We start from the raw sequence: 20,893 nt of genomic DNA, 5'->3' as shown, positions 1-20,893 counted from the left end.
GAACGGTGTTGCCAGGGCAGCAATTGGCTTGGAAGCCACACTCAAGAAACTCTTTCCTCTAAGCGTGCCGGGTGCGACCACATTTTGTCAGTGGCGAGGGAAAGGCACTTGGCATGTCCCCAAGACAAAGAGACGTGAGTAGTGTAGCAGTTAGAGTGTTGGACTATGATCCGGGAGTATGTAAAGGGTCATCAAGTTACAGCCGCCTTATGGCAACCCTGTAGGATTTTCAAGGCAAGAGATGAACAGAAGTGGTTTGCCGTTGCCTGCCTCTGCGTTAGGGTTGACAACCGCCAGATCAGTTCCCCTGGAGAAAATGGCCACTTTGGCCATTGGACTCTATGGCATTGGAGTCCCTCCCCTCCACAAACCCCGCCCTCCTCAGGCTCAACTCCCTAAAGCTCCTGCTGGCAACCCTACTCTGCATAGCACCCCTGGTATTCCTTGGTGGTCTTCCATCCACGTACTAACCAGGGCCCACCCTGCTTAGCTTCTGAGATCTGACGGGATCAGGCTAGCCTGGGCCCTCCTGGTTAGGGCAGGATCTGGGAGACCCAGGTTCGAATCCCCACTTTCTATGGAACCTCCCCTTGGGCCAGTCACTGTTGCAAACTAACCGATCTCACAGGGTTGCTGTTGTGAGGGTACAACTGGAGAAGGGGAAAACAATACAGTTAGCTGCTTTGGGTCCCCGCAGGGGAGGAAAAGAGGGCAGAAAGGCCAAAAGAAAGAAGTAGCAAGGACTCTTGTCTCGAATGTTGCTTCATATTCAGAGCCTGGATTCGTGGCTGGGTGGATGTTTTGGCTTTAGATGGTGACAGTTGCGGTTTAAATTCTTGCCCCAGTTGAAAGTATCCAGCTCTCGAACATTGTCAAAGACCTGTAATAGAACATATGACGTATGTAAGCTGTGAGCTACAAGATGCTGTTCAGCACATATATGTTATGAGGCATAAGAAACTGATGAAGTCACATGAAGAAATGGAAGATTCCTTCTAGAAGACCATCTTTCTTCTTTGCTGGGTCTTCACAAGATGTGTTTATCATAAAGAATATTTGACATCATTTATGTTATTACATTATTCACAGCTCTTTGGGACTGTTGCATTTTGCATTTGTGTACTTACCTGTGAGTTCTTATTTGGGAACACTTACCTGAGAATTTGAGATGTTCCATGTGCATATATAATTGGTGTTATTACCCAACATTAGTTTACCTAATATTGTAGTCTGTCTATGTTGTTTGTTTTCCTGTCATTACAGTTCAACCCAGTTGAAATTTAGCAGAGGTTTAGAAGGTGAGTTTTGAAATTTAAAGATAGTAGGGTTGGATCCAATCAGTTTTCGGTTGGTGAAAAAAGAAGGGTCCCTTTGAACCCCCCCCCCCAAAGAAAAACTATGCTGGGTGTCACAGAACCTGCATGTACAAAAGCCATGTGAGACAAGGGCTGTAATAAGAAGGAGAACTCGATGAGATATGAATGCAAAAGCATTTGAAATCCAACGTAGGGAAAAAAATAAACCCCCTAAATCTTGTATTGGCTGATGAATTCTGAAGCAATAATGCAGTCGTTTTAGACTCCCCTCCCCTCCAAGTTCAACAACAGCATGAACTAGGAATCAGACTGCAGGGCACATGCCCCACGCATCATGTTTGACCTGCTTGTGTGTGCACGTTTCACTGCTTGCCTGTTGAAAATGTAAGCCTGCAGGGGCCTGACTGGGAAAGAAGTACTCCCGGCGTGTATTCTTCAAGAGACCAGGAACTTTCGATATGATCTTCAAGAGAGGGATTTTGCACTTGAGTATCGTTCCTGCCCAAGTACAAGAAAATCTTCTCTGAAGCAGCCCTAAGAGATTAAATAGAAGAGTGGTCCAGAGTATTTTTGGCATGGCGCGATTCGCCCTGCTTATGATGCCGGGAACGTTCGTTGGAAGAAGAGCCCATTAACAGCTACCTGGACAGGACTGACTTTGGTGTTTCTTGACACTAAAAGCAATTAACGCTGAAGCCTTAATGTGATCTTTGAAGCAGCTTTTGCTATGGAACTTTTTGTTTGCTTCCTGGCATTTTTATTATTCATGAAGAAACTTTTGGAGGGTGCAAATTGGGCCTGAACTGAGTTTGGCAAGATTTGTGGACAATGAACTTCCTTTTTGCACAAGGGCTAATAAATTCCCAGCTCCTGAGGCATTTTTAAAAAATTATTCATTTAAGCAATTTCTACTCTGCCTTTCTATAAAACCCCCAAAGTGGTTTTTGGAAAAGATCAAAGGAAAATCAAATTGCGATCGCCAGTAAAAGTCATGCCACTGCAGGCAACAAGTGAAGCGATAATTTAGCTGGGAAAAACAAAAGCGTTTTAACTGGGTACTCAAAACCCAATAAAGATGTTAGGAAAAGTAGCTCTGGAGCAGAAAATACATAATTGGTGGGCCACCACAGAATAACCCTTTCTCCTGTAGGCATAGTTTATATATTTACTTAATTTATACCTTACCTTCCCCTCCCCAAGCACCTTATATTGGTTCTCTTCTCCTCCATTTAATCTTCACAACAACCCTGTGAGGTAGATTAGGCTAAGAGAGTGTGACTGGTCCAAGGCCCAGATCTTACTCTAACACTCTTCCCACTACACCATACTGTCTCTCATAGAGTTGGGAACATCTACAGGAGGAGGAAGCAGAAGAGTTGGTTTTTATATGCCGACTTTCTCTACCACTTAAGGGAGAATGAAACCACCTTACAGTCACCTCCCCTTCCCTTCCTCTCCCCACAGCAGACACCCCGTGAGGTAGGTGGGGCTGAGAGAGCTCTAAGAGAGCTGTGACTAGCCCAAGGTCACCCAGCTGGCTTCATGTGTAGGAGTGGGGAAACCAACCTGGTTCACCAGATTAGCATCCACCGCTCATGTGGAGGAGTGGGGGATCGAACCCGCTTCTCCAGATCAGAGTCCACTGCTCCAAACCACCGCTTTTAACCACTACATCACGCTGGCTCTGAAAATGAGGTTAGTGATTGGAGAGATTCATATGGGAGCAGAGCTCATGTCATAAAGAAATGTTGTTGTTGAGCATTTGCAAAGCATATCTCCCGCCACCGGTTCCATACATTTAACAATGGACAGCTTCTGGTGCTGATTTTGGGCTACCCAAGGTGACCTGAGCCCCAGAATCCACTCCTTTAGAAATTGAGCACAAGCAGCAGGAAACCATGCTCAGGATGTTGAGAAGCCAGGGCTCAATAGCCAGGGCATATTGGGGTGCCTTGCAGAATAGGATGAGCAATCAAGCTCCTCTTCAAATCCCCTTTCCTCAATATTCCTCAACTGCTGATGGGAACGCCACTAGCCTGCAAAGCTTAACCCTTTATATGTCGTGCTCCTCCCTCATTCCTCTCTGCTGTAGTTAGAATCCTGAAATTATCAGGCAGAGAGAACATCAACGACTATTAAAGCATTCCTTTCTTCATTGGAAGGGCTTGCAACATTGCACAAACTTCCTGGGAACATTTTGTGGTTAAGAGCAGAAAAATGTGTGAGTCTGCATTTTTTTTTTTTTTGGCTGCGTGTCAAGTTTTTGCCACCCCAATTTGACGTCTCTGTTCTGTCGCAGACCTTTGAGTGGCAAGAAATTTGCTTCCCAGAATTTAGCCCTCTGACTTTTGTTGAACATTCTCCAGATGTTTCCGGGATGCACATATGTTTGCTGAAGAGTTACTGAAGAGTTATGTCCATATTTGACAAGCCTATGGTTATCTTTGAGAGGTGATGTTTGACAGCATTCTATAGCTGACACACGATATGTAGTATTTGATGTTTTGCATGGAATAGTATTTAATATCTGAATAATAATATCTGAGTAATAATTCACATGTATTAATATGCAATATTTAAAAGTGTCTGTGATCTCATATTGTATGCTTGCCAAAGCAACCCAGAGTTATCAGCATTCAATTTTTTAAATTTCTAAGTACATTCAAAATATCAGGAGCAAAATTGGGAAAAATTATCAAACTTTACATTTTTACAACTATTCAGCATGGTGTAGTGGTTAGAGCTTTGGACTAGGATCTGAATCCTAGGACTAAAATCCTCACTCTGCCATGGAAGCCCACTGGGTGACCTTTGACGACAGCATAACCAACCCCACAGGGCTGTTGTTATGAAGATAAAAATATCCATGGCTGTGTCACACGGAAGCTTTAAAAAAAATCTGTTGCTGTGTGGGGAAAATCACACAGCTAATGATCTGTGCAGCCTTAGTTGCAAAACTCATTTTGACTAGTCGCCATGGATAGCCATGGTTGTCTATAGCCATGGATAGGCATGGATAGCTTATACCCTGGAAATCTTGTTGGCCTTTAAGTTGCTACTGGACTCAAATCTAGCTGGGCACATGAACACACAAAGCTGTCTTATACTGAATCAGGCCCATGGTCCATCAAAGTCAGTATTGTCCACTCAGACTGGCAGCGGCTCTCCAGGGTCTCAGGCTGAGGTCTTTCACATCACCTCCTTGCCTAGTCCCTTTAACTGGAGATGCCGGGGATTGAACCGGGGACCTTCTGCATGCAGAGCAGATGCTCTACCACTGAGCCACAGCCTCTCCTGGTTGCATTGTTCTAACATTGCACTTTTCCAGAACAATAACAGGTCTGGCATGCATGCTAGGCTAATAGATCTGGCATGCACGCTAAAACCTTTTTCTTCCTTTTTCTGATGGGGCGTCATGCCAAAGGCGAGCACGCGCAGAGTTTTATCTTTCCCTCTGTCATCCTAGTAGAAAAGAGCAAGAGTCCAGTAGCACCCTAAAGACTAACAAAAACGGATGGACCACCGTGAATTGACCTCTGTCATTCGTTAAGGTCCTCCTCACACCCGGCTCCAAACCTGTGCCCCAGGCTTCCAGGCAAGCCTTGGGGTTTTAGAGAAACCCTCTCCTGCCCTCCACCCTCCCGGGTTGGTTTACCTGCCCGGGTCCCTTTAAGAAGCCAACAGCCTGTCGATCCTGCCTGGCTGCGGCTCTTTTCTTTTTTTTTCCCCCGGAAGAAAAGTGTAGCCAGAAGCGGCCGCTCGGATTCTGTGCAAGGTGGGGAGGAGGAGGAGGAGGAGGAGGAGGAGGTGGTGACCAGGCGCGCGCAGATCCGCTCCTCCCACCCCCTTGTAACACCAGGCGGAGAATCGTTGCATTTCAAGCTTGGTGGGAAGAAGAATTGAAGGGGGGGGGGATTCCTCGGATCTAAGGAGGTGCCGGCAAGAAAAGGGGGGGAAACACAGGAGGAAGCCGAAGGGGACAACTCCAGGAACCGAAACCAACTGCAACCTTTCCCCCCCAACCCGACCTACAAGCGAGGGACCGGTCAGCCAACCCACGCTGAGCGTCAGAAGCGCACGCCGGGCTGCAAAAAAAGGGGGCGAGGAGCAGACCTGGGGGAAATTGACCAGGCGCGCCATGGCTTCTAGTCCATTTCACCTTTGCAGAGACCCCGCGCGGAAAAGCCGCCTTTGGAGGCGGGAGGCGCTGCTCTGGGGGTGCGCGCTGTGGGTCTCCCTCTGGCCCCCCCGAGGTGCCGCTTTCAACCTGGACACCAAATTCGTGGTCCTCAAGAAAGGCCGGACGCCGGAGAGCTTCTTCGGGCTGTCGGTCGCTCTGCACCAGCGGACCGACCCGCAGGGATACCTGTAAGTGGCGACGCGTGTTTGATGCGGAGAGCCGCAGGGTTGTCTGGTGTTCTCGTTTCGGCGGGAGGGTTCGGGTCACAGGCTGGCCATTTACGCACGGGAGGTCTTGCCTTGGGTTTGCTGCTTGTTGGGATGCGCGTTTTCCCCCATCCGAGTTCTCAAAACTCTGCGTGGGGGCTTATTGTTGAGTTTTGAGAATATGGATGGGGGAAATATGCATTTAAAGAGTAGGCAAATCCAAGGCAAAACCTTCCATGCATGTGTCTCTGAACCGAAAGTTTACTTCGGAGATGTCGAATAGTGCCCGAGGAATTTCTCAGTGTTGTAAGAATGAGCAGGCTTTTGATTAACACAGAGCTCTGGAGTAAGAACCTGAGATTTCATGGCTGTTGGTGTGGCCTGTTTTAATGCATTGCTAGGGCAGGGAAGCACGGGTCTGCAGTGCATGTTTCCATTTTTTCCCCCTTTCTTTTTTTGATAATGAAGTCTGGCAGACTTCAACCTGCTTTTAATTAAACGCTGTGCTCCTTTATTCCTTCCTTGGGGTGGAAAGTTTAATTCTGAGTTTCTTGCTGGTTAACAAGGGGGTCTTTTTAAGGTTTCTGCATGCGAGTGGAGAAGTGACTAATTTTTCATGCTTGATCCAAACTTGCTTTGTTTTGTTTTTTAAATTGATTGGTTTTATTCGTTTATGCTCCACCTTTCTCCCCAGTGGGGATCCAAAGCAACTTACATCATTTTCCTCTCCTCCATTGTATCCTCACAGCAGCCCTGTGAGGTAGGTTGTGTGCATGTTACGTGCCGTCAAGTCGCTTCCGACTCATGTCGACCCTATGAAAGTCAGGCTCAGAGAATGTAACTGCCCCAAGGTCACTCAGCAAGCTTCCCTGGCACAAATGGGGATTTGAACCTGGGTCTCCCAGATTCTACTCCAACACTCTACACTACATGCTACATCACGCTAGCCCTTTTCATTCATTTCTTACCTGTTAGATTCAACTGGGCTTTATATATTAAAAGGGGGGGGGGAGAGAAAGATTTCCTCTTCCCTAGAAAAGAGATAATAGAACATAGAGTTGGAAGGGACCACCAGGGTCATCTAGTCCAACCCCCGCACAATGCAGGAAATTCACAACTACCTCCCCCCACCACAAACACACACCCAGTGACCCCTGCTCAATGCCTAGAAGATGGCCAAGATGCCCTCCCTCTCATGATCTGCTTTCGGTTATAGAATCAACATTGCTGACAGATGGCCATCTAACCTCCCCCCAGGGAAGGAGAGCTTACCACCTCCCAAGTAAACCTGTTCCACTGAGGAACCGCTGTGTTAGAAAATTCTTCCTAATGTCTAGATGTGTATGGATGAGTACTGTTCAGGTCCCATTGTGCTGATTTCATATACACTCAGGCCCGCCTTGTTGCATTTTATGTGTTGTTTCACACATTACGAAGTACACAGGGTTGGGTCTGAGGTCCTTGCCCCGTGTCGAGCATAGCTGACAAATGTGAGCTGCGGTTTCTCCTCAATTCCTGTGTACGCACTTATAGTTTCAAGTGTTATGTTTTCATACTGATATATTTATATCTGTGTATTTATTCTGTTGGAAGCCGCCCTGAGCCTGGCAGTGCCGGGGAGGGTGGGGTATAAATTTAATTAATAAAAGCCCAAAGGGGTTTCAGCTCCTCCCCCTGCCTGTGCCATTTTCCTAGCCTGCCATGTGCTGTCGGGCCTGTTGGCAAAACCCATCTGGTCCCAGGAAACTCATGGATCTCTCGAAATAGCACCCTCCCTTGGGGCTGTTTCAGGTTGGGAAAATGACACAGGGAGGGAGGTTGAAGCCCCTTTTCCACGTGTGCCATGCTCCTCATATGAGGTACTGCATGCTCAGGAAGAAGAAGAGTTGGTTTTTAAACCCCACTTTTCTCTACCTTTAAGTAGTCTCAAACCGGCTTACAATCACCTTCCCTTCCCCTCCCCACAACAGATACCTTGTGAGGTAGGTGGGGCTGAGTGAGTTTCAGCGTGGTGTAGTGGTTAAGAGCGGTGGTTTGGAGCGGTGAACTCTCATCTGGAGAACTGGTTTTGATTCCCCACTCCTCCACATGAGGCTAATCTGGGGAAATGGATCGGTTTCCCCATTCCTCCACACAAAGCCTGCTGGGTGAATATGGGCTAGTCACACTCTCTCAGCCCCACCTACCTCACAGGGTGTCTGTTGTGGGGAGGTGATTGTAAGCTGGTTTGAGTCTCCCTTAAGTGGTAGAGAAAGTCAGCATAGAAAAACCAACTCTTCTTCTAATCCATGGGCCGCTTGTTTGTTCACAAACCCATCTAAGCATAACAGCAACCTGCCTTTAAGCCATTGTCTAGGCTCCATTCATTGAAGTTAATGCAACTTAGTGCTAAGGAATAACTAGAAGTAACTTATCAAAGGTCAAAGGGAGTGAGTCATTCTCAAAAGCTACTTTTACCATAGTGTGTGGAGAGTCAGGTAGTAAGGGCTGAGTCAGATTGAGACTGTGAAAGTTTTGTCTCTGTGTGTAAATTACTCGGATGTGTAGCCTGCATTCCCTATCTGGCTTTGGTTTTCATGGGAATCGCATTAGCAGTCTTTTTTTTTTTTTTTGCTACACCATCAGCTGTTCCCATCTTTAATAAATCCCCAGTTGGGATGTCGGTCTCTTTCAGAGCAGCAGCATGGTTCCCCTGGCATGGGGCCACCTGACCTCTCGTTGAGCATGTGCCTAGATGCCTGCCCTTTTGCACATGTGCCGCACGTGTTGTGATAGCTGGCCATGGGCCAGCGGCGTCTGCCGGCGGGACAGGTTCTTGTGTGCGCATCTGTTAGACCATGTGCCCAAAAGAGTTCCGGACTGGTAATGGGTACTGTGGGTTGTACTTAAAAGGCTAGTGTTGGGGTGTGATTGGTTGATTCCAAAATGGTCATAGAAAGAAAGGCTGGTGACGGGTTGGCTCATACAATGGTCTTTTGGGACTCCCTTTCAGTGGTCAAATCAGATACAGAATCTGTATGAATGAGTTACGGTTGTGGTTGCCAGGTCCCTCTTTACAACTGGCGGGAGGTTTGGGGGGTGGAGCCTGAAGAGGGCGAAGTTTGGGGAAGGGAGGGACTTCAATGCCATAGAGCCCAATTGCCAAAGGTGCCATTTTCTCCAGGTGAACTGATCTCTATTGGCTGGAGAGCAGTTGTAATAGTGGGAGATCTCCAGCTAGTGCCTGGAGGTTGGCAACCCTAGTTACGGTATTGGGGGAAAAAACGCAATTGGGAGCCCCCTGCCTTTACCAAAGACCTTGGATGATGAACTGGTACATATAACTTACCCTTCTTCCCACTTCTGATTGACAAACCTTTCCAAATGGATATTTGACATTCATTAGAATATGCTGGAATCCTGCCCTGTTATTTATGCATATTTTCCGCTCTGTTTTTCCTTCTAGGATGGCACCTCTTTCCCTAGTTTATCTTTACAAAAAACCTTGAACTAAGAGGAAAGGCGATGTATAAATATTCTAATAAATAAATTATTTTTAAAAACCCAGTTAGGTGGATTCCTCTGAGAGAGAGAAGTAACCCAGGTGGGTGTAGGAGAGCAGGGATTTCATCCTGGGTCTCTCTGGCCCTCGTCCGTTGCTCTAAAACGCTACACCACACTGGTGTGTAAGTAGGTTTGCCAGCCAGTCCCTCTTTGCCTCAATGGGAGGTTTTTGGGGTGGGGCCTAAGGAGGGCAGGGTTTGGGAAGGGGAGGGACTTCAGTGCCATTGAGTTCAATTGCCAAAGTGACCATTTTCTCCAAGTGAACTGATCTGTCTCCTGGAGATCAATTGTAATAGTGGGAGATCTCCAGCTAGTACCTGGAGGTTGGCAACCCTATGTGTAAGGGATACACACAGTTGCCCCACAGTCGGTCCCAGGGAGTGAAGGAGGAGCCCCACAAAGACATTGGGGTGCCTCGATGCTCACAGTTCCCATCCATGCTCGCATCACATATGACAGCAAATTCCAGCAGCAGCTTGTTTTATGTCCCATAAAAGAATCCTTTAATGAGTAGCTTGTTTTAATCTTGATGTCCCATAAAAGCATCCTTTAATGAGTAGGGTTTCTAGCTCCATGTTGGGAAATACCTGGAGATTTGGGGGACGGAGCCTGAGGAGGGTGGGGTTTGGAGCGGGGAGGGACTTCAATGCCACAGAGTCCAATTGCTGAAGCGGCCATTTTCTCCAGGGGAACTGATCTCTGTTGGCTGGAGATCAGTTGTAATAGCTCCAGCCACCACCTGGAGATTGGCAACCCTGTCAATGAAAGCCTCAGCCAGTAGCCTGCATACACCTTTCTGCTGCTTGTACTGTTTCCTGGATCAGGAAGCGCTTGCACATTTCGGAGTCTCGTCCACAATGACAGGGATTAAGGAAATACCTGCCCCTTGCTGACTCTGCAGAAGCAATGCTTAGAGCCTTGGTAGGGGAGGGGAGGAGAAACCAGACCTCCCATGCAAAGGCCTTTGGGTCATGTGCAATGGATCCTTCCTGAACTGAACCTCTTGCACCAAAGCGGCAAGAAGCACATCGGTAGGGTTGCCAACCTATAGCTGGAGATCTCCTGCTATTACAACTGATCTCCAGCCGATAGAGATCAGTTCACCTGGAGAAAATGGCCGCTTTGGCAATAGGACTCTATGGCATTGAAGTCCCTCCCCACCCTGAACCCCGCCCTCCTCAGGCTCTACCCCAAAAACCTCCTGCTGGTGGCAAAGAGAGACCTTGCAACCCTACACATCAGGGAACACATGTCTGTACTATGTGTAATCTTGTGTCTCCGCTTGATGGCTTATTTCTATGATTCTCTTTATGAAATGGCTGGAGCTATTGCATTGTACAAAAGGAGGTTTTTTTAAAGACCATGACTAGGAAAGGAAGCATGATTTGGCACCCACTGCCTCCTATTCGGAGGGGGCATCGCGGTCGGGGCTGGGCATAGCCATATTTGGGAGTGCAGGACAAAAATGTCCCTTTGGGGCACGTAAACTGGTGTTTGGCTGGGATTGCTTTGCAGCACGCGGCTGGCAGTGCTTTTTATCCCTTTGGGCTTGTTCTCCCAAGCACATGCCTCATCTTGCAGGCGCCTCCCTGAGCTTGGTAACCTTCTCGAGGGCTCCTCCCATGCGGCTGCCGCGCTGAGTGAACTGGAGCAGAACGGCATTCACACGGCCTGGGATGTTGCCCTCTCGTGCTGCAGCAGGAATTGCCTTTGTGGCCTGACTTGTCCATGCAGTTGCGAATAACCACAGGAATGCCACAATCACACAAAGTCCAGTAACGTGTGGATGCAGCCTCTCAGACAAAGGCAGTTTCTACACGGAGGTTTTTCTCACCTTGGCTTCCTGGCAGGAGCATGTTTTGGACCTTCCACACTCATCATCCGCTTCCCAGGTTTTCCCCTGTCTTCGATATGCTTATTCCCAAACCGGCTTTACTCCAATCGTTTTGGAAAGAATGCAGCCTGAGTGCATAATCATGCAGTCTGGGTGGAACAGTGTGCGTTTTCTTGCCCTGCTATGCACCCATTTTCATAAGAACATAAGAAAAGCCATGCTGGATCAGACCAAGGCCCATCAAGTCCGGCAGTCCGTTCACACAGTGGCCAACCAGGGGCCTCTAGGAAGCCCACAAACAAGGCAACTGCAGCAGCATTATTATGCCTGCCTGTGCTCCCCAGCACCTAATATAATAGGCATGCTCCTCTGATCCTGGAGAGAATAGGTATGCATCATGACTAGTATTCATTTTGACTAGTAACCATGGCTAGCCCTCTCCTCCATGAACGTGTCCACTCCCCTCTTAAAGCCTTCCAAGTTGGCAGCCATCACCCCATCCTGGGGCAGGGAGTTCCACAATTTAACTATTTTCCCACCGTTGGTCCCTCGTGGGACCTATTTCCCAGCTTGCCTTTCGTGCCTTGCAACCAGCTTTTTGAGAGCTATTCTTTAAAAAAAGGGGGGTTACTGTAGAGACCTGTTGCTGCTTATTAAAAATTGGAATGGAAATAGATAAAGCCACTATAGTGCAGGCACGATGAAAAGAAACAAAAAGAGGGCAGCCGGTCACCACAGCAGCTATGATGGCCATGACCCAAAAACCAGTGGGAAGGGCCCAGGCTCAGTGGCAGAGCTTCTGCTTGGCACACAGAAGATCCCAGGCTCAATCCCCAGCATCTCTAGTTGAACAGACCAGGCAGGTGGTGATGGGAAAAACTTCCACCTGAGACCTTGGAGAGCTGCTGCCCGTCTGAGTAGTGCCTTAAAGTGCATACCTTTGTATCTGTGCTCCTTGTGGTGTGGAAACACCTGGTCTAATGGGGTCACACTTCAAGGGTGCAGAGAGAACTTGTTGTAGAGCAACGATTCATAACCTCTAGAAGCCCTAAAGCTCATGGATCCTCTTTTGTGCCTCTGGGAGTTGCTTCCCAAATTTTAGAAGACCACAGAAATAAGGAAATGTAAAGTGAGAGCTAGTGTGGTGTAGTGGTTAATTCAATTTCAAGATCTTATTCAATTTCAAGATCTTGGAAGTGCAGCTGACAAAAGCTGTTCCCCCTTAAGGCTTTCACTGAAGGCAGGTAGCACAGCCTCGTATCTTCATCTTTTAGACAATCCACAACTGCGTAGAGCTTTTTCCCTGGCTAGATTCAATGTTATGCCATCAGCGGTTTTATTTGGTAGATCCCAAAAAGTGGATTATGATGACAGACTTTGCCCAGGTGCACTGAAAAGTGTCGAATCAATTTGGCACATCCTTTTCCATTGCCCATTCTATACAGATAATAGGGCTTAAATATATTGACCCCATCTTTACAAACTGAAAAGAACAATATATACTGAAAGATACTTCTCCAGGCATAACTGAGTAGGTTGCCAAATTCCTTAATAACGCTCTAATGATTAGCAAAAAAAGGGAACTGGGAGTAAATTGTTGTGCCTAATTTGTGTATATATCTGATGTTTGACATTTTAATTGGTATTTTGTACTGGCCTAATATTATATGCCATTAAAGGTTTTGATTGATTGGTTAAGAGTGGTGGGCCAACCTCCAAGTACTTGCTGGAAATCTCCTGCTATTACAACTGATCTCCAGCGGATAGAAATCAGTTCACCTGGAGAAAATGGCCACTTTGGCAATTGGACTCTATGGCATTGAAGTCCCTCCCTTCCCCAAACCCTCCCCTCCTCAGGCTCCGCCCAAAAAACCTCATGCCAGTGGCGAAGAGGGACCTGGCAACCCTATGCGGACTCTATAATCTGGAGAACCAGATTCAATTCCCCATTCCTCCACAATGGGCCAGCCACTGTTCTCTCAGAACTCTCTCAGCCCATGTGTAGGCAGGCAATGGCAAACCACCTCTGAATGTCTCCTGCCTTGAAAACCCTACGGGGTTGCCATAAGTAGGCTGCGGCAAATCAGTAGAGGAAAGGGTCTTAAATATTCAGTGCTGGCATCTAAAAATCTGGAATATCCCTCCAGTTAACCCACATGCATAATACCCCATCTCACTCCAAAACTTTTATTCCCAAGAACTGCACGCTTGGGCAAAATTCTCGGAGGTTAAATTCAAAGGCAGGGCCCTCCCCTAAGAAAAGAGCGACCATCCATGACAATGGTATTATGGAAAATAAAATGTACATAGATCTTCTCTCTCCTTCCCTCCACTTGAGGAAAGATCCATAAATTTGCAAGCTAGGAAGACTAGATTCTAATCTTTCTTAGAAAATCCATATGGATATTGTATCCTTAATCTTTAGGGTCACTCAAATGCCCTCTAAATAAACTGTTACCCTTGAAAGAAGCATTCGTTCTCCATGGCGGTTCCCATCTTAGAAATTGCTTTCTCCTGAGGTCATGGGCCCCGAAGATGGTTGCATTCCCTTCCTCTGTGGAATGCGTGAAATTTATCTTCCTATTCATTTAATAGATTTTGAAGCTCTTAAGAATTTCCAAGTGCCACAAAATGATGACAAATCTATAAAACGAGTCTTATTCTTTTAACATCAAGTTTAAAATTGTAGCAAAGATAAAAAGGCAGGAGATCTCAGTCTTCAAAAGGCAAATGTGAATGGGAAGGTTTCATTCCTTTCTACATTGAAGGGTGCGTTAGGGTATTTGGATGTCCTGGGGGTAACCACGGAGAAGGCTTTGCCTTGCGTGGAGTCCTATTGGGCCTCCCCGTGAGATGGTTCTTGGAGCAGAGCCTTTCTTACTAGGGTTGCCAGGTCCCTCTTCACAACCGGTGGGAGGTTTTTGGGGCAGAGCCTGAGGAGGGCGAAGTTTGGGGAAGGGAGGGACTTCAATGCAATAGAGCCCAATTGCCAAAGCGGCCATTTTCTCCAGGGGAACTGATCTCTATTGGCTGGAGAGCAGTTGTAATAGCAGGAGATCTCCAGCTAGTACCTGGAGGTTGACAACCCTATTTCTGACTGATCTTAAATTACCTGTCATAAAGGAAAGCTGATAGCTTTAAATGCACTGGGAAGTCCATGAACGGCATCTCGTCTCCTCTGTCCTCTACAGATGCCAACCTGCATACATATGTAAGTGCGGTCAAGTCACAACTGATTTATGGCAACCCTAGTAAGGTGTTTTCAAGGCAAGTGAGAAGGAGAGGTGGTTTGCCATTGCTTCCCTCTGCAGAATCTTCCTTGGTGGTCCCCCATCCAAGGCACCACCCTGTGTCGCTTCCGAGATCTGATGAGATGAATCTATACCATGCTGCCTTCTCTCCTCAGCCCATGTACCTTCTTATGTATGACCATTACCTAAGGAAGAGCAAGGTTGCACAGGGGTGGGGGGCTGTAGGGTTGCTAGCTCCAGGTTAGGAAATTCCTGGAGATTTGGGGATGGAGCCGGTGGGGAGGACAGGGACCTTAGTGGGGTTCAATGCCATAGAGTCCATCCTCCAAAGCAGCCCTTTCCTTCAGGGGAACTGATCTCTGTAGTCTGGAGAGGTGTGGTTCCAGGGGGACCCCCGGGCCGCACCTGGAGGTTGGCATCCCTAGCAAGAGCCCTTGAACGACCTTGAGAGGTAAGGAAAGGCAGGCGTCTGAGTTCCAGCGCTGTTTAGTTTTGCAGATTGGAATCCCGTATGACCCCCAAAGGGCATTTTGCACTCTCTCTCCATCCTGGATTAGTTGGAGCTTGCAAGCTTAAACCCCAGAGGCCCAGGGAAGGCTCCGGTTTTTGAGGGTCAGGGTGTGGAGTTCCCACGGACCTGTGAACATTCTTGTTCTTTGCAGGACTGGCCTGCTCGGCTTTACAAAAGACCTTTTCAACCGGTTGGATTTTTTCCCCTCTTGATCAACTAACTCCCTCTCTTAGCCTAGGCCTCAGTTCCCATGGAGACCAGTATTATGTTATTTAAGAGCCGGCCTTTCCTCCCCTTCTCTTCTTTAACCTTGGTATAAATCAAAGCTGGTGCCTCTGATGTTCAGTGCATGGCAGGGACTGCCCTTTTTGTCAGGGGTGCTGTGGCAGCCAGCTTTTTTTGGTACTGCCACCACTTTAATGCCAGTGTGCCTCTTAGGGTTGCCAACCTCCAGGTGGTTATACCAAAAAATCAGCGCGAGGGCTCTGCTTTTAAAAATAAGATTATATTCACCAATTGCCAGTTGCAAGTTTCCCTTATTTAAGTAACACTATATACATTGTATTATCTTGTTTAAATGTTTATTTTGATTTCAATGTATATAGTGTTGCCAGTTGCAAGTTTCCCTTATTTAAGTAACACTATATACATTGAAATCAAAATTAACATTTAAACAATATAATACAATGTATATAGTGTTACTTAAATAAGGGAAACTTGCAACTGGCAATTGGTGAATATAATCTTATGTTTAAAAGCAGAGCCCTCGTGCTGATTTTTTGGTATAACTGTGGTTAAAGCATAGATCCATTGTTTTCATTAACCTCCAGGTGGTGGCAGGAGATCTCCTGCTACCAGAACTAGCGTTGCCAACCTCCAGGTAGTAGCTGGAGATTTCCCACTATTACAACTGATCTCCGGCCAACAGAGATCAGTTCCCCTGGAGAAAATGGCCGCTTTGGCCATTGGACCCTATGGCATCGAAGTCCCTCCCCTCCCCAAACCCCTCCCTCCTCAGGCTCCGCCCCAAAAACCTCCTGTCGATGGTGAAGAGGGACTTGGCAACCCTAGTGCCTCTGCTTTCCCCAGCTGCCTGCCAAGCAGAAATGTAGTTAGTTGAGCTTTTCCAGGTTTGGACTTGAAATGAAAGAGGGAAATATAGAAGTGTGCATATGTGCATATGAGGGGGGTTGTTAAAGGTTGAAGAGCCTCACTTGGGGTGGGGATGCCAATTCTGTTTTTTAACCATTTGGTGCTTATTTGGGGGTATTTCTTCTGTGCACACTTCTGAAGAAGTTCTGCATAAGGGTAATTGTATTAAGTCCTTCATCACAATACTCTTACTTGTAGGGTTGTGGCAGCTTCCGGGATGGGGAGTTTGAGGAGGCCACGTTGTCATCTGCACCATGATGCCAGTTCCAGGCAAAACCATAGTTTCCTGCAATTCCTAGTGCTACCTGAAGTCACTTCCAAGCTTTCCCAGAAGCGACATCACATTAGCATTTTTTTTTCTAATATTGTGGCATGACTTCATTTCTTCAGAAACCCTGGAAGCGACATCATGCTGGAAGAGAGGAGTATTCATGGCTACTAGTAAAAATGGATACTAGTCGTGATGCATACCTATTCTCTCTAGTATCAGAGGAGCATGCCTATTATATTAGGTGCTGTGAAACACAGGCAGGATGGTGCTGCTGCAGTCGTCTTGTTTGTGGCTTCCTAGAGGCACCTGGTTGGCCACTGTGTGAACAGACTGCTGGACTTGATGGGCCTTGGTCTGATCCAGCATGGCTTTTCTTTTGTTCTTATGCTCCAATTATTTTTTAAATAATTTTTTCTCCTGAAGGAAGCAGGGGTTGCTGGCGGGAGACCTTGCGGCCCTGAATCGCTTTAAGCCATCTTGTAGCCATGAGTTCCATAAGTTAATGAGGTTATGTGGGTGACCCTGAGCTGTTACATAGTGTCTTTTCAGGGCTCTGAAGTAACCATTCCACACATCACGACCAGATTCTACACATCTGGTATTGGTAGTAAGGGTCTCCGAGCAGACATGTTGGAGTCCCGTAACCTCTGTTGCCTGGGATCGATTTTTCAGCATTTCTTCTTTTGTCACAGCCAGCGTGTCATAGTGGTTAAGAGCAGTGGTTAAGGATTCTAATCTGGAGAACCGGGTTTGATTCCCCGCTCCTTCACGCGAAGGCTGCTGGATGACCTTGGGCTAGTCACAGTTCTCTCTGAACTCTCTTCCCCACCTAACTCAGTCACACGGTGTCTGTTGTGGGGAGAGGAAGGGAAGGAGATTGTAAGCTGCTTTGATTCTTCGTATAAAAAAGATAGAGATCGTTAGCATATAAAAACCAACTTCTCTTCCTCCTCCTCCTGTCAAATAAAGCCAATGCTGCATGGTTTGTTTCTGGCCCTTTTTCTGCTTATCAAACACCAGGGCAAATCCAGAAGAAACACAGCAAAGCTTTGGCTTCTGCTTTCCAGAGACAGCTGGAGGGTTTCTCTCTCTCTTCCCCATTGAACAAGGATATCTTGTGCCCTGGAGAGGGTTTCTGATGGCAACAGCTGCCTGGCTTGAAAAGCATCTGGGAGGGCATTCCAGAGATTCATGTGAAAGGCTCTGGATGAAGCGGAGGGCTTTTTTCCTTTCCAAGGGGGTGAAACACTCTGGCGGGTATAATGGGAAGGAGGCAGCTGTAGAGTGGCAGGAGAAAAATGTAATAGCCTGCCACAGCCAATACCTGCATAGCTGAGATGCGGTGGTGAGACTTCTTACAGCCTCCTCTTCCTTCTTCCTTTTCCTACTGCAAGCCCTGGATATTCTTCTGGCAAAGGGGTCTTTTGGAAGGAAAGATTCTCTTCTTCATAGCAGAGATCTTGAAGGCAACCTCCAACCCTTAAGAAAACAGCCATGGCCCAAGGACAAAGTCTGAAGGGCAGGCAGGTTTGTTTGGAAAGCACAGGTCTCTAATCGCCTCTCTTCCACAAATGCTGTTCACCTTTGAGAAGAAATTGGGCCAAGAAAGCCACGTGCTAAAAAGGTGTATTCCAAATTCAGGCTACAATTCTTCTCTCTCCCCCCACCCCCCCCCCCGGTACAATCCTGTCATGGTTGAGGCAAACACATTCATTTGGACTTAAGGTTGCCAACCTCCAGGTAGTACCTGGCGATCTCTTGCTATTAGAACTGATCTCCAGGCAAGAGAGAGCAGTTCCCCTGGAGAAAATGGCTGCTTTGGAGGGTGGACTCTATGGTGTTATACTGCACTGAAGTCCCTCCCTTCCCCAAACCCCACCCTCCCCAGGCTCCACCCCCAAAATCTCCAATATTTCCCAACCCAGATAGGATTGCCAACCTCCAGGTACTAGCTGGATATCTCCTGCTATTACAACTGATCTCCAGCCAATAAAGATCAGTTCACCTGGAGAAAATGGCCGCTTTGGCCATTGGACTCTATGGCATTGAAGTCCATCCCCTCCCCAAACCCTGCCCTCCTCAGGCTCCACTCCCGCCAGTGGCAAAGAGGGGCCTGGCAACCCTAAACCTAGAGCTGTCAATCTTAAGGGCCCCCCCTTCCTTTTTTGTCCTTGTCTTTCCCTCTGCCAGGCGGAGGCAGATCTACTGTGAAACTAATGAAACTTAAGCTTCAGGGCCCCTAATCCCGGAGGGGCCCCCTGAAGCAACTTTTTTTAATGAGTGAATTTTTCAACAAAATTGATGGCGTTTTTTAGTGATCGTCTCATAAGCCAATGGGTTGAAGTACTTAATATTGACTTTAGAATATGCTCTAATACCCATTTCATGTGGCCTGAAAATGTCCCTGTAATTGGTCCAATTTCAAAATTTTCTCGGGGGCTTGCAGAGCTCGAACCCTCAGCTGTAAGGGCTCACTGAGCTCGCCAGAATCTATTCACAGCCTACATTTTGGCAGCTGGATCCTCAAATCCTTCGTTGGCGCATGGCATAATAGTTCTGTAGTTTTACTTTGTCACTGTATGGCCCATTTTCAAGGACTCCATCCCACCCCCCTGTTCTCCGCCACTTCGGACTCAAGGTCCTTGCAAGGGCAGCAAGGCCCTTTGGACCTTGTTGGACGATGCCCTATTGTTGCTGGTTGCGAAGGGGCCCCCATAACAATTCATGCTTCAGGGCGCCAAACATGTAGATCCGCCACTGCTGCCAGGAAAGAAAAAAATTATTATTTTTCTCATCCTTCAAACCCTCTTTATGCCCAACCAGTCTTTCCTCCAACCTTGAGACCAACTTCTGCAAAATATTTTGGGAACTGACCTTGCTCAGTCACAACCTGCCTTTCTCCCCTCCCCAATTCCACAGACCCATGTCTGTCTGTCCATCCGCTGTCCGCCTTTGCAAAAACCTCAGTAGAGTTCTGGAACCATCCACAAAACACAAGCACGATGGGCCTCCAGTAGCAACTGTCAAGCAACTAATGCCTTCATTTCTCAGAAGCTCCAGTAAATAACGCTGCCCTATAAACTACTAAAGCATCTGCTAGATCATCCAAGAAAAATGTTTTCCGTGAAATCCTCTAATTGTCGGGTTATTCTAGGAATCTTTGTTGCGACCGTGCCCCTTTCCTTAAAACGTTTATTCGGCTCCGTTCTGATGGAAGCTGAACTGCCTTTCTCTGCCAGTAGTTTATGACTGGGTGGGGGGTGGATTTATGGTGGGTGTTCTGTACAGCGCTTTGCACGTGCTGCTGGTGTTGTACAAATTAGGACTTTGGAAGGGGGGGACATGAATTTTCCAAGGTGGCCCTAGATATTACCGTACACTGATGCAGAACCTGGCTCCCTGGTGCTTTTGGGTGTAGACGCTGTGCATTAGTGGCTGAGGACGGGACATTGCGGCGGCTGAGTTGGCTGTGTGGACTTTTACATTTATTGTTTTAAGTAGCAGCCGCAATGGTTGTGTTTCTTCGGAAAGCTTCGTTCTGGCTCCGTCGAGAAGCTGCCTGCGTTGACCCAGGCAAAACTGACACGGTCCTTTGAGCTGAAAATCAGGCGTCCTTCTCGCTGCATTTCTTGGATGGACCACAAAGGAAAGAGGTGCTTGAAAGGCTTCCTTGACTCCTACACGGTGGTGACGCTTTGGAGGGAATGATTAAAAAAACCCCAATAAATTGACTCTCCCTCCGGTTTTGTTCTAGCAGAAAGAGAGCATCAAAGAGAAGTTCTGGCTTTCTTTTTGAAGCTGAAACTGTGCTGGACGGCAAAGCCCCAATTGACGTTCAGACAAGCCGGCTAACCTTCCAAAATTGAGGTTGTGGGCAAAGGTTGCCCCCTTCATCTGAACCGTTGCCTCCCCACATGGCTGCAAGTTACAGCATGTACTAGTCTGCATCTCTTCCAAATCTCTTACTGCCCCACGTGGCACGATGACTTGTCTGTTTTGCAGAACAGCAAGAATTTGGGGAATGTAGGTATTCAGGACCAGCCCACAGGTTTTTGTGTCCAAGGCAAAAGTCCAAGAAGTGATGAGAAAAAATAACTTAGAATGGTGCCCTTTAAAGCCTGGCACCCTAGATGACCACTGTTTGCTTATGGTTGGGCCGGCCCTGTAGATATTACCTATGTTTGCAATGCAAAGGTAAAAAGGTAGTCCTCTGTGCAAGCGCTGGGTCATTACTGACCCATGGGATGACGTCACATCATGTCATTAACTAGGCGGACTTGTTTGCCAGTTCCTTCCCCAGTCATCTACCCTTTACCCCCAGCAAGCCGGGTACTCATTTTACCAACCTCAGAAGGATGGAAGGTTGAGTTGACCTTGAGCCGGCTACCTGAAACTGACTTCTGTCAGGACTGAACTCAGGTCGTGAGCAGAGCTTGGACGGCAGTTCTGCAGCTTCCCACTCTGCGCAATGCAAAGAGGGGGGGCTGATTTGATTCTTTTTGCATTACACTGGGCAGTCCCCTCCTCCCAGTTGCTCTCCTGGCTCCTCCACCAGTCTCAATGTGGCCCAGCTTTCAAATGGCTGATTGAGATAATCTCAGCTTCAGGTCCGGGTTTTGTTCAAACACA

General features: G+C 47.4%; 1 protein-coding gene across 1 annotated transcript in view; it reads left to right on the top strand.

The window, feature by feature from the left end:
* Positions 1–5,454: 5,454 nt before the first annotated feature.
* Positions 5,455–20,893, top strand: part of ITGA3 (integrin subunit alpha 3) — a 78,986-nt gene continuing 63,547 nt past the window's right edge. Inside the window, exons 1-2 of the mRNA XM_056864620.1 lie at positions 5,455–5,684; positions 10,827–10,934. Coding sequence (XP_056720598.1) covers positions 5,455–5,684; positions 10,827–10,934 — 338 coding nt within the window. The remainder of the gene's footprint in view (positions 5,685–10,826; positions 10,935–20,893) is intronic.

This window comes from Euleptes europaea, chromosome 18 (assembly GCF_029931775.1).
Source record: "Euleptes europaea isolate rEulEur1 chromosome 18, rEulEur1.hap1, whole genome shotgun sequence".
Classification (NCBI taxonomy): Eukaryota; Metazoa; Chordata; class Lepidosauria; order Squamata; family Sphaerodactylidae; genus Euleptes; species Euleptes europaea.
This window is presented reverse-complemented; position numbering and strand designations above follow the sequence as displayed.